General features: G+C 48.7%; 2 protein-coding genes across 2 annotated transcripts in view; both read left to right on the plus strand.

Annotated features, from left to right (window-relative positions):
• Positions 1–7,775: 7,775 nt before the first annotated feature.
• On the plus strand, positions 7,776–11,866 carry LOC148645794 (mucin-2-like). Its single transcript, XM_088611867.1, has 6 exons — positions 7,776–7,822; positions 8,213–8,376; positions 9,828–10,077; positions 11,081–11,195; positions 11,541–11,631; positions 11,718–11,866. Exons 1-6 carry the CDS (start codon positions 7,776–7,778, stop codon positions 11,864–11,866), a joined length of 816 nt encoding a protein of 271 aa, XP_088467993.1.
• The window catches only part of LOC148645795 (uncharacterized), a 28,394-nt gene continuing 28,082 nt past the window's right edge, over positions 11,732–12,043 (plus strand). Inside the window, exon 1 of the mRNA XM_088611075.1 lies at positions 11,732–11,827. The gene's annotated coding sequence lies outside the window, so the exon portion shown is untranslated. The remainder of the gene's footprint in view (positions 11,828–12,043) is intronic.

The raw sequence follows: 12,043 nt of genomic DNA on the forward strand, positions 1-12,043 counted from the left end.
CATGTTTCGTGTATGTTTTCTTTTTCATCTTGAAATAACTCATTTCTAAATACCTTTTTCACTGTTAACATCTTGTAGCAACTTTGCGACAAAATATACACTCTGACAGTTCATCCTGCTACCAACATTAAATAAAACAAATCTTAAGATTTCTATATTTATGTCTTTATTTAGTGGTTTCATTCGAAGCTTACAATGTTTAGGGAGAAATGGAATACTGGTGTGTATTTTTTTCTTTAAAGTACCGAGACCAGCCATATACTGTATGTTTATGTTAAGATTTCCCTTCAGTGGTAAAATTAGATATGAATATTCAATACTTAAACGGGCACAGTTAAGACATTAAATATACATATACATATTGTATACAGTACAGTTTGCATACGGTAATATGTTTATGTTACGCGATTAAAAAATAAATAAATAAAAATGAAAAGTCCAGCACCAGCTGGATTCAAGCACACAACCTGCCAGTTGGTAGTCACGCACCTAGACCAGTAGGCTACAAGACAGCTCGCATGAACAGGGAGGCGAAACAGCCCTACACAGCCCTGCCGCAGTACACGGATATAATCATACCGTTATTAAATTCTTGAGATACGCGATTCCATATTATATTCCCTTTTAATCAAATTCTAAAAGTATGCTTGTTGACTCCGGTATCATGTTAGTTAAAGACTTCGAAGCTTACAATGTTTAGGGAGAAATGGAATACTGGTGTGTATTTTTTTCTTTTCATGATAGGTGTCGCATTTTAAATCATTTTCGTAGTTAGAAATTATGAAACACCCTGTTAAAAGCAAGGAAGTTTTTATGCCCGTTGAAGTAAAACAAAATGCCTGACAAAGTATGGCTTGGACAGATTCCAAGTGCTTGTACAAATGTGCTAAAGAAATTATACTTTGAGTATACAGCTTGTCCAAAGTCATCCATTATTAATACTATTAGTAATATCTTCTGTATGTCTCGTGTCCTCGTCTCGATACGTCTTGGTCCCCGGTGTCCAGTTCGGCCTCAGGTCTATCCCTCTCGTCCTCTGCTGCTCCCAAAGCTTGATATCCGTACAGGAAGGTCCTACTGGTGTCCCCGACTCATTGGTGTCTCTATCCCCGGGGTCCCATTCGGCCCCGGGTTCATTCCTCTCGTTCTGCGCTGCTGCTGATGCCAGCTCCTCCGCTCCAGTCCTGCTCTCGCTCCGCTTTCCAGGCCACACCGGCTTCTGGGTCAGTCCAGCGTCTTCTCAGCTGCAGCACTACAGGGCCGAGCCACACTCAAACCATTCGCTGCCTGGAGGAGGGGCATCCATTGGGCCGGGACCCCCAGAGGTTTGTCTTCTCTCAACCGGAGGTTTTGTTTTCCTCTCCACGGTGCCCACATGGAGTCACTGAGCGGTCAACAGCGCTTTCAGTCCTGTTCCAGAGTCCGTAAGAATCCGAGCCGTTAGTCCCTTATACTTAACTCTGCCTCGGATACCAGGAGGTCACACGTCAGCAGGTGTATACGCCTCAGCGTTACACACTCACCCTGTCTGCCCAGGAGACTCTTATCAAATCCAATGGTTACAGGAGGCCGAGACGCTGCCGGTTTCCTCCGTCCCTCAGTCTATTCACAGTACCAATACAGCAGACGAGTCTCCAATTTCCACTGCTGCTTTTGGGGGTACAGTTGGAAACTCGGGCCCTTATCCAATCAGATAACACCGCCATTTTTAGTCAATTTAATAACGCCAGTGACTTCCTTTCCCGTTTACCAAGTTCTCGCGAATCTGGAGCTACTGAGGACGTCTCTTCCAGCTCAAGGCTGCCTCCTTGCTGCTCAATGCGGATGTGTTTTAATAAGCAGCTCGCCCAGGTCTTCGGAGGCCTTCCTTCTTTACAGACAGTGACCCTAAACAAACACTCCCCCAGCTGTTATTCGAGCTCTGCGATGACCCACAGTTCACACCACGTGTTCCTCTCCCCTCCTCCACGCTTCAGAATTCTGCATTGGTGGTTTGGGGTCCCGGTGGGAGACCAGGACCCCCCAGAAGAACCTTGTCCTCTGGCCAGGAGCCCTCAGCCAAGCGGGTTAAGCCACAGTTTCGCTCCATGACGCTTTCATCCTGGGTGTTGTCATTCCTCGTGAAAGGCTTTTCCCAATAACAAACACTGGGTAACACAAAGCCTGCATCATGTCCTCCTACAGGAGAAACAGGCTTTTTCTCAAGGGGACGCCCAGCTCAGGAAGGAAGTGCAGAGAGAGGTGAAAAGGGAGATCAGGAAAGCTAAGGAACAGTATAGGGTGAAAATAGAGAACACCATGACAACAGGTGACACCAGGATGGTATGGCAGGGCATTAAAATCATGGCCAATATCCCTCAGAAGCGTAGTGGCAGCACTGTACCCTGTTAAATGGTGTGGATGGGCAACAGCTGGCCAATGATCTGAATGTGTTTTATACCGCCGTTGAGTTGAAATCTACAACCAGCTCAGCTCGTAGTGCTATTCACCCTGGATCTGGAGAGGCTGTTTTTAAATTGACACAGCAGAGGTACGTAGACCTTTTAGGAAAATTATATAAGGAAAAGTGAACGTCCCGATAGTGTGTGTGGTACAATCTTGTGCAGATCAGCTTTGCGATATGTTTAGTTTTCTCTTCCAGATGTCCTTAAACTTACAGGTCATTCCCTCTCTGTGGCAGAAATCCATCATTATTCCTGTTCCTAAAACTGGCCAGCCTAGTGGCCTTGACAGCTACAGGCCGGTTGCCCTCACATCTCTCCCAGTGAAAGCTCTTGAGAGAATAGTGAAGCAGCACATCACAAAGAGCACACAAGCCCTCATCGACCCCCTGCAGTTTGCACACAGGGACAGGAGGGGAGTAGACGATGCAAAACACACATTAAATCTGGTCTATCAACACCTGGACCAACCAGGGACCTTTGTAAGGATTGTATTTGTTGACTTCTCCTCCACTTTCATCACAATACACCCACTGTTGCTTGCGCAGAAACAGTAGAAAGTATTGCACTTCAGTCTGAATGAGAACTTGATGAGCTGGGTGCTAGACTTCCTAACTAACAGGTCTCAACAGGTCTGTTACAGGAGCTGGTCCAGGCTCCCGCTTAGCACCGTTCAGGACCCTGTGCAGACGGTATGGACAGGGAATAAAACCAGGATGACGAGGCCAGGCGCTCCGAGCCCCGGACTCAGACGGTCAGGACGCTGTGACGAATCCTGTGCCGTCGGGTCTCTCCTGGACCTGCTGGTAGACGAGCTTCTGGGCGTCCATCTCCCAGTGCTGAGTCAGGAATAGTGGGAGCGCCAGGCTTGAACAAGGAGACAAACAGAGGGCAGGTGCACATAATCAACCAGAATACGAAAGGGATGGAGCGCCCCCAAGAGGAGGGATTACGACTGTGACAGGCCAGACTGGGGAAGTGCTTATCTGACATTCGCTACACATCAAGTGGATCACTACAGGGCTGCGTCTTGTCCCCTCTGCTGTACATTTTGTACACCAGTGATCGCATAAGCAGATACACAGACAGACACCTCATGAAGTTTGCTGATGACACAGCCCTGGTCAGTTTATTAAAGGACACAGAATACCATCATGGGCCCATCCTTAATGATTTTACTAACTGGTGCAGCGAGTTCTCCCTAAACTTAAATGTTTCACAAACGAAGGAACTGGTTATTGATTGTAGGAAAAAGACCACACCCCCTCAACCCACTACAACTGATGGGCAGCCTGTTGAAATCGTCGATGACGCCGAATGCCTAAGCTGGTTGCTGAAAACCGAAAAACTGAAAAACGTTCTCACTGCAGTCGGCGTAATCCAAAAATGCAAAGTAAAACTTTATATAAAGAGTGTTAGTTGTTATATTATAGATATATGATGACATGTGTATAATTCAGCAGTAGCAGTAGAGGTGTGCACGGTCCTTCTCACTCCGATGTCACTTCAGAGACAAATGATGGGACAAATGTTGTGACACGATCTCTAAAAAAGGCCAACAGAGACTCTTCTTTCTTAGGAAACCCAGGTACTTTAAGGCAGATAAAACTATTCTTAAACTTCTCTACAAATCATTCACTGAAAGTGTCTTCACATCCTGCTTCACTTGCTGGTGTGGCAACATGAGTACAGGTAACTGTAACAGGCTGGTCAATTAGGGAATATCAGGGGCAAAATAATCAGGAATAATCAAATCAACTGAAGTATCCTTTACAGACAGAGGGTGACTAAGAAAGCCAAAAGCATCAGGGAGTGTGTGTCTCACCCCTCCATTGTGAATTCACTTCTCCCAGCTGGGAGATGCCTCTGTGCCCCCAGGTGTAAAACCAGCAAACTCAGGAAATCTTTCATCCTCACTGTAATCACACTCTTAAGCAACGCAAAGTGACTACTTTGTCACACCTGAAGAAGGCTCCACGGCCGAAACGTTGTGTTCTCTTTCTTCTTTTTTTCAGCATGGAATAAACCTATTACTTGTTCCTTTGCAGCCTACGCATGCTGACGCAGCTACCCACCTGAACTACTTTGTCTCTTGTTCCTTATGTCCTGTAACACTACTGTATTCTCTTCCCTTTGATAATGTGTATTTGTCATTGTGTTGTGTTTGACTGTGCCACACAACTAATTTCCCCTAGGGAACAATAAAGCTTGAATTGAGTTTAACTGAATCTCCATCCATACTAAATCTGACCCTGATGTGGCTGTCCCTGTTCTCTCTAATTGCATCTCTAGCATGGATGGATGACTCAAACTTTCCTTTATCTAAACTGTGACAAGACTGAAGTCCTGCTTATTGGCCCCCATCAGCTCTGTAAAGCCAGTGCTGTAGCCCTCTCTGTGGACGGTTCTGCACTTGAGCTTCAGCCAAAATAAAAAAAACGTGGAGGTGACACCGTCCTGCCCCATCACAGCCCATTGTCACGAACACGGACTGAGATCCGTGTCGGGTCTTGTAGGAGACCCTGTGCGATGTGGTAAGAGCTGGAGAAGACAGGAGGCGTGGTGAAAGGAAACACACAGAGGTTTAATAGTGCACAAAATAATAGTGACGGTCCGTGAGACAGTGAGTGGGGGAGACAAGGAATAGCATCCAAATCCAAGACAAGGTTAAAACCCCTGGGAGGGGAGAACACATGGACAGACAAAACACGAGGTCCAGGGGGGACGGGGCGAGACCCTCCAGACCCCGGGTTCAGGTAGCGGGAGGTGTCGGGGACACCTGTGCCCCCAGGAGACAGACGGAGGGTTTCCTGGTGCCAGGCAGGCCTCGCGACATCCTGACCCTAATGATGAGCCCCGAGGACTGGAGGAGCTGGTCTTTAAATAATACAGCTAAGAGGGCACACCTGGGGAGCTTAACCACAAGGACAATAATGGGAGTTGTGGAGCGCCCTCTAGGGAGGGATGTCGGGCGTGACACCCATCAGCTTTACCTGATAGTCTGGTGCATCTCCCAGTCCCATGAGCACAGACACTGCAGCAAGACTGTAACCCCAACCTGAACATCTCCTGCCTCCTTTCCCCACCACAGGCACTACAAGGGTCCAGGAACAGGACTGGTAGAGACTCCCTGTTTGAATAATGAGGACTCATCCTTCTCTCCTCATTCATGGATGAAAAGTAAAATGTTCTATTGGAGAAAACAGCTCAAGTATGAGCACAAACATATTATCGCTACTCAATTATTAGAAAGAGAAAAAGGAGCCTTCCTTTCTGATGTTCCCATGACTTTAATACTGACCGACTGATTTGCACTGATTTACCCAACTGATTATAATTAACAATACTGATGTCGCCAAACCAGCAAGAGAGACAGAATGTTAAGACACTTTCAATAGATAACTTATAGGAAAGAGTGAAATTAGTTCTGTTTATCTTGAATTAGCTGGGTTTGCTACGAAACAAACAATTGTTGACAATTTATGACCACTATTGCAGTAGGTTCAGTAGGGGTCTTGCATCCTTCCTAAAATGTATCTTTCTTGTCAAGACATTTAACTTCAAAGAGAACATTGATTCAAATCATTTAGAATGGGCTCATGGTTTTCTGGGTATTTTAATAAGCTGATCAGGGCTGTGTCTTCAACAGACTTATACGAGACATCTGTGTGTTTGCTCTGATGCTTATTAGTGTACAGAATGTAGAGCAGGAGGTGAATCACAGCCCTGTGGTGACCCAGGGGACGTGTAGGGAATGTCAGAGCTGTGTGTTAAGAAGTCTGGGACCCACCTGATCAGGTTCTGGTTGAAAAAGAAGGAACTTCTGTCTCAACTGAGTTTGTGTGTGATGGTGGTTTTTAAGTTAAATGTTGAAATGAACGTAATGTTATAAAATGTTGTCCATGGCTTAAAACACACAAAATTGTTAATTTTCCAATTCTGAGTGTTTCTAAAATGTTTCAGATCAAAGTTAAATTCGATTTCCGTGCTCAATGTAACCGGTCAGTACAGCGCTCTGTTTCTACTGGAACACGTGAATGGACTTGTGAAATTGTGTTGTCAGGTCCTGGTCTCTCTTACTGTTCAAACACTGTGATTCTTGTGGAGAAATGTGTCGCACACGAGCCTCAGAGGAATATTTACATCCTCCCGGACCCCACTAAGCCTATTTCATTTGGGAAATAACTCCCACCTAACATCCATGTTTTAGGGCGCACATTAAGGACGTTACACGTGGCCCCTGTATTCCTATCTAGCAGTGCTGAAGTGGCCCTCAAGGGCCCGGCTGTGTGAGTGGAGGGCTGGGCCTGTGGTTTTACTGGGCTCTGGAGGGTCCAGGATCTCAGACACACAGTCCTCACCACTTCGTCCATCTGACGGGCTGCGAGCAGTGTCCTCTGAGGGTCAGAGCGCTGCGGTCTGGTCAGGAGCCCCACTGTGAGGGCAGAAGAAGCGGTTTACCACATCCTGGTCCTGGGCTGGGCCAGGGCAGGGGATTAGCAAGGCCAGGGAGTGGCCTGGAGCAGAGCTGCAGCACTGCTGCGATCCTGAGCACACAAGGCAGAATACAGCCCCACAGGGCAGCTCGGCCACACACTGACCAGGCCAGCGGTCAGCGGGGGACCGCCTGTCCGCCCTCGAGCCCCTCCTCACGCGGACATCACAGCGACAGTAACGAGTTACTGTAATTAGTGAAGGAGTTCGATCAGATTTCAGTGCCTGTCTGTGCTGCGTGTCCAGTCCTGCTCCAGAGCCTGGGGAATTAAGAGCGAATTGTTCATTCACATGTCTGTACGCACAAGCACTGCTCAAGCTGTGTTTGGATTAGAAATATAATGCAGATTAATTTAATACAGTGGAGTTGGTCTAATTAGGTCTAATTAGGAACTGGGGCGTGAGTGACATACTGTAATAAACACGAGTGTCTAGTGGCTAAAATTAACAGTGGATTAAATCCCCTTTATTATAATCAATTTCATTGAGCCGTAACAACCCAATTAACAGATGATTACACTTTCTTCTCCAGAAGCATTTTGCCAACTAAAAATGAACAGAAAACTCCTGAATTTGAGATTGTAGGAAGAAAATACAGCATGAGTGATCAGCGTTACTGAAATTCACACGTTCTCTGAGCTGAGAGGACAGGAGGGGAATCTCAGCTCCCTGTGAGGGACGACTGTCTGTTCAGAGCAGAGATCCAGCGCTGACATGGAGATCCCTGAGAGGGGGGCCTTCTAGTGCTCACTGCATGTCATGGAGGAGGAAGAGTACGCCCATCACAGGAGAGGAAGAGTATTTACATCATGGGGATGAAGAGCATGTCTGTCAAAGGCAATGAAGAGCACGCCCATCACAGCAGAGGAAGAGTATGTCTATCACAGGTGATGAAGAGTATGTCAATCACAGGTGATGAAGAGTATGTCCAGAACACTGCAGTAAACTTCATTGTAGCTTCAACCAGCTCTTTCTCTTCTCCGACTCTAGAATCGGATCATTAAGCCACATTTCTGTCTCAGCTCATTCAGTGTCCACAGTCGTCCCCTTCTCACTCGGAGTCCAACTCTCTCCGGATCATAGGGTGACCCCAGAACATCAGCAGAGGACCCCCAGTCACGTAGGGGCCGACTCTTCTCTTGTTGATGTCACAGTGAGAGCCGAAGAACATACAGAAGCTCCAGTAAATCCCAGCCCTCCTGTGCTAACAGTGCGTGAGTCCGGCTCTGGGAAATCTGTTTGCTGATCGGCTGTAATTCTGTTTGCCTGTTTGTCAGCCTGCCCCTCCTGTCCACCCTCAGGGGCCACGAACCCGGAGCCTGGGGCTATAAAGGGAAGAGCAGCACCTTCACGGCACCAGTCTGCAGAGCGACCCCGAGGAAGATGACGGTCTGGGCGGTGGTGTGGATGGCGAGTGTGGCTCTCGCAGCTGCAGTGGAAGGTGAGATCATGCTCTGCTCATCTCTGAGGTCTCGCTGCCCGCTGGCGCTGGCTCAGGGCTGTCTGGGGCGAAGCTGTCCTGTCCTTGAGGTGAACATGGCTGTCCTTATCCTGCTGCACCTCATCAACAGCCATACAGGACAGCTGGGAGCTCACAGCCAGACAAGGCAGGACTGATCAGATACGAATGAAACCTCTAGAGTGCTCAGTACAATACAGGCCAGCTGGCCTCTTGTCATTTCTCTCTAAGCAGAGATTTCATGTACAAGAACTCTTTACAGTTCCTGCTGTCTTAACCTGATAGGAAAATTACACTAACTCTTTGTTTTTTATTTTTTAAAAGATCCACCAAAAATCAATCCGATTCTGATAAGAAACAACATTCCTCTTGTCCCCACCATACAAGTGCTTCCTGGAGTTGTGGGTAAGTAAGAGTCTCTCAACCGAAATAATAGATGAGCTGGACTGAGTGTCTACAGTATCTTCAGCTCTGATGAGGGAGTGTTAGTGTGAAGTTACAGATGAGCTGGACTGAGTGTCTCTACAGTATCTACAGCTCTGATGAGGGAGTGTGAGTGTGAAGTTACAGAGGAGCTGGACTGAGTGTCTACAGTATCTCCAGCTCTGATGAGGGAGTGTTAGTGTGAAGTTACAGAGGAGCTGGACTGAGTGTCTACAGTATCTACAGCTCTGATGAGGGAGTGTTAGTGGGAAGTTACAGAGGAGCTGGACTGAGTGTCTCTACAGTATCTACAGCTCTGATGAGGGAGTGTTAGTGTGAAGTTACAGAGGAGCTGGACTGAGTGTCTACAGTATCTACAGCTCTGATGAGGGAGTGTTAGTGTGAAGTTACAGAGGAGCTGGGCTGAGTGTCTACAGTATCTACCGCTCTGATGAGGGAGTGTTAGTGTGAAGTTACAGAGGAGCTGGACTGAGTGTCTACAGCATCTACAGCTTTGATGAGGGAGTGTTAGTGTGAAGTTACAGAGGAGCTGGACTGAGTGTCTACAGTATCTCCAGCTCTGATGAGGGAGTGTTAGTGTGAAGTTACAGAGGAGCTGGACTGAGTGTCTCTACAGTATCTACAGCTCTGATGAGGGAGTGTTAGTGCGAAGTTACAGAGGAGCTGGGTTGAGTGTCTACAGTATCTACAGCTCTGATGAGGGAGTGTGAGTGTGAAGTTACAGATGAGCTGGACTGAGTGTCTACAGTATCTACAGCTCTGATGAGGGAGTGTTAGTGTGAAGTTACAGATGAGCTGGGTTGAGTGTCTACAGTATCTACAGCTCTGATGAGGGAGTGTGAGTGTGAAGTTACAGAGGAGCTGGACTGAGTGTCTACAGTATCTCCAGCTCTGATGAGGGAGTGTTAGTGTGAAGTTACAGAGGAGCTGGACTGAGTGTCTACAGTATCTCCAGCTCAGGTGATGCTCTCTCTCTCTGTGTGTCTCAGCTCATCCCCGGGGAGTGTGCAGCACCTGGGGCAGGCATCACTACCGCATGTTTGACGGGGAGCTCTATCAGCTCCCGGGCCCCTGTAACTACGTGCTGGCGTCCCACTGCCGTGCTGCCTATGAGCACTTCAACATCCAGATCCGCAGGAATGTGACCCCCAGTGACTCTGCCATTAGCCAGGTCACCATGAAGCTGGAGGGCATGGTTCTGGAGCTGCGCAGGGAGACAGTCTCTGTCAATGGCGAGCTGTGAGTCTGGAACATGCAGAAGTTACTGCAGACTGTAGAGTCATGATGCAGCTGAGTGTGTCAATGTGTGGTTCTGACCTATTTCCCAGTGTTTTTATGTATGATTCTGACCTGTGTTCCAGAGTGTGTCAAAACGTTGTTCTGATCTCTGTCTCAGTGTGTGTAACTGACCTCTGTTCAAGTGTGTACCACTATGTGGTTCTGACCTATACCCTAGTCTGTGACAACAATGTGGCTCTGACCTCCGTCCCAATTTGTGTCACTGTGGCTCTGACCTGTACCCCAGTGTGTGTCAAAGTGTAGTTCTGACCTGTACCCAAGTGTGTGACAATGTGTGGTTCTGAATTGTATCCCAGTGTGTGATAATGTGTGGTTCTGACCTGCACCCCAGTGTGTGTCAATGTGTGGTTCTGACCTGTACCCCAGTGGTATCTACAGTATGTGTGGTTCTGACCTGCACCCCAGTGTGTGACAATGTGTGGTTCTGACCTGTACCCCAGTGTGTGTCAATGTGTGGCTCTGACCTGTAACCCAGTGTGTGTACATATGTGGTTCTGCCCTGTACCCCAGAGTGTGACCATGTGTGGTTCTGACCTGTACCCCAGTGTGTGTCAAAGTGTAGTTCTGACCTGTACCCAAGTGTGTGACAATGTGTGGTTCTGAATTGTATCCCAGTGTGTGATAATGTGTGGTTCTGACCTGCACCCCAGTGTGTGTCAATGTGTGGTTCTGACCTGCACCCCAGTGTGTGTCAATGTGTGGTTCTGACCTGTACCCCAGTGGTATCTACAGTATGTGTGGTTCTGACCTGCACCCCAGTGTGTGACAATGTGTGGTTCTGACCTGCACCCCAGTGTGTGTCAATGTGTGGTTCTGACCTGTACCCCAGTGTGTGTCAATGTGTGGTTCTGACCTGTATCCCAGTGTGTGACAATGTGTGGTTCTGACCTGCACCCCAGTGTGTGTCAATGTGTGGTTCTGACCTCACTCCCTTGTGCACCAGGGTGCCTCTGCCCTTCATCCAGGGAGGAGTGCTGGCTGAGAGGAGCGGGGAGTCCCTGAGGGTGACGGCCAGACTGGGGCTGGAGCTGCAGTGGGACTGGAAGGACGCTCTCTCGGTACGCACCGGCCTCACGGACGCCTGCAGGAAGAACACAGATTCAGGAACATCACTCACAGCTCTTTCCAGACCCTCCTCTCACTGTCTCTGTAACCTGTCTCTCTCGATGGGATCGGCGCTGTGGTCCAGCGCCTCGCCCTTCCCTTGACTCACCAGCAGGAGGTTGAGATCGATGGGAACAGACGTGGTCACGGTCTGCTGCTGTTCAGTACAGCTGCTCTGCAGTGAGGTCAAGCTGCTCGCTGCTGCCGCCTGGTGGCCACTGCAGGTATCGACCCAGCAGCAGACAGAGGCACCCTCTCTGGGCGCCCTGCTGACCGCAGAGCCTCCTCTCGCCCTGCAGGTGGCGATCGATGAGCAGTACAGGAACCAGACCTGCGGATTGTGTGGGGACTTCAACGGCATCAAGGACAGCGACAGGGTCACTGCGGCAGGTAGGGAGGGAGACCCGCAGGGCCCTCAGTCCGGCTGAGCCGCTCACTAGAGCTCTAGAGCCCTGACCGCTGCTCTGTCTGTCCAGGCGTAACAATCAGCCCCCTGGAATTCGGGAAACTGCAGAAACTGGACGGCCCGACAGAGCACTGTGAGGACCCGGCTGAACCGCCCCCCGAGACAAACTGCACAGAGGCGGTGAGCACACCCCTGTCCACCAGCGTCCGGCCACACTGACCAGCAAAGCCTTTTCCCAACAGACTGCAGGGAATTCCCAGAGCTGAGTGACCAGTGTGTCTGTGTCTGAGTGGATAGTGTGTATAAGTGACCAGTGTGTGTCTGAGTGTCTGAGTGACCAGTGTGTGTCTGTGTGTCTGTGACCAGTGTGTCTGAGTGACCAGTGGTTGTTTGTGT

Source organism: Lepisosteus platostomus, chromosome 18 (assembly GCF_059453375.1).
Source record: "Lepisosteus platostomus isolate fLepPlt1 chromosome 18, fLepPlt1.hap1, whole genome shotgun sequence".
Classification (NCBI taxonomy): Eukaryota; Metazoa; Chordata; class Actinopteri; order Semionotiformes; family Lepisosteidae; genus Lepisosteus; species Lepisosteus platostomus.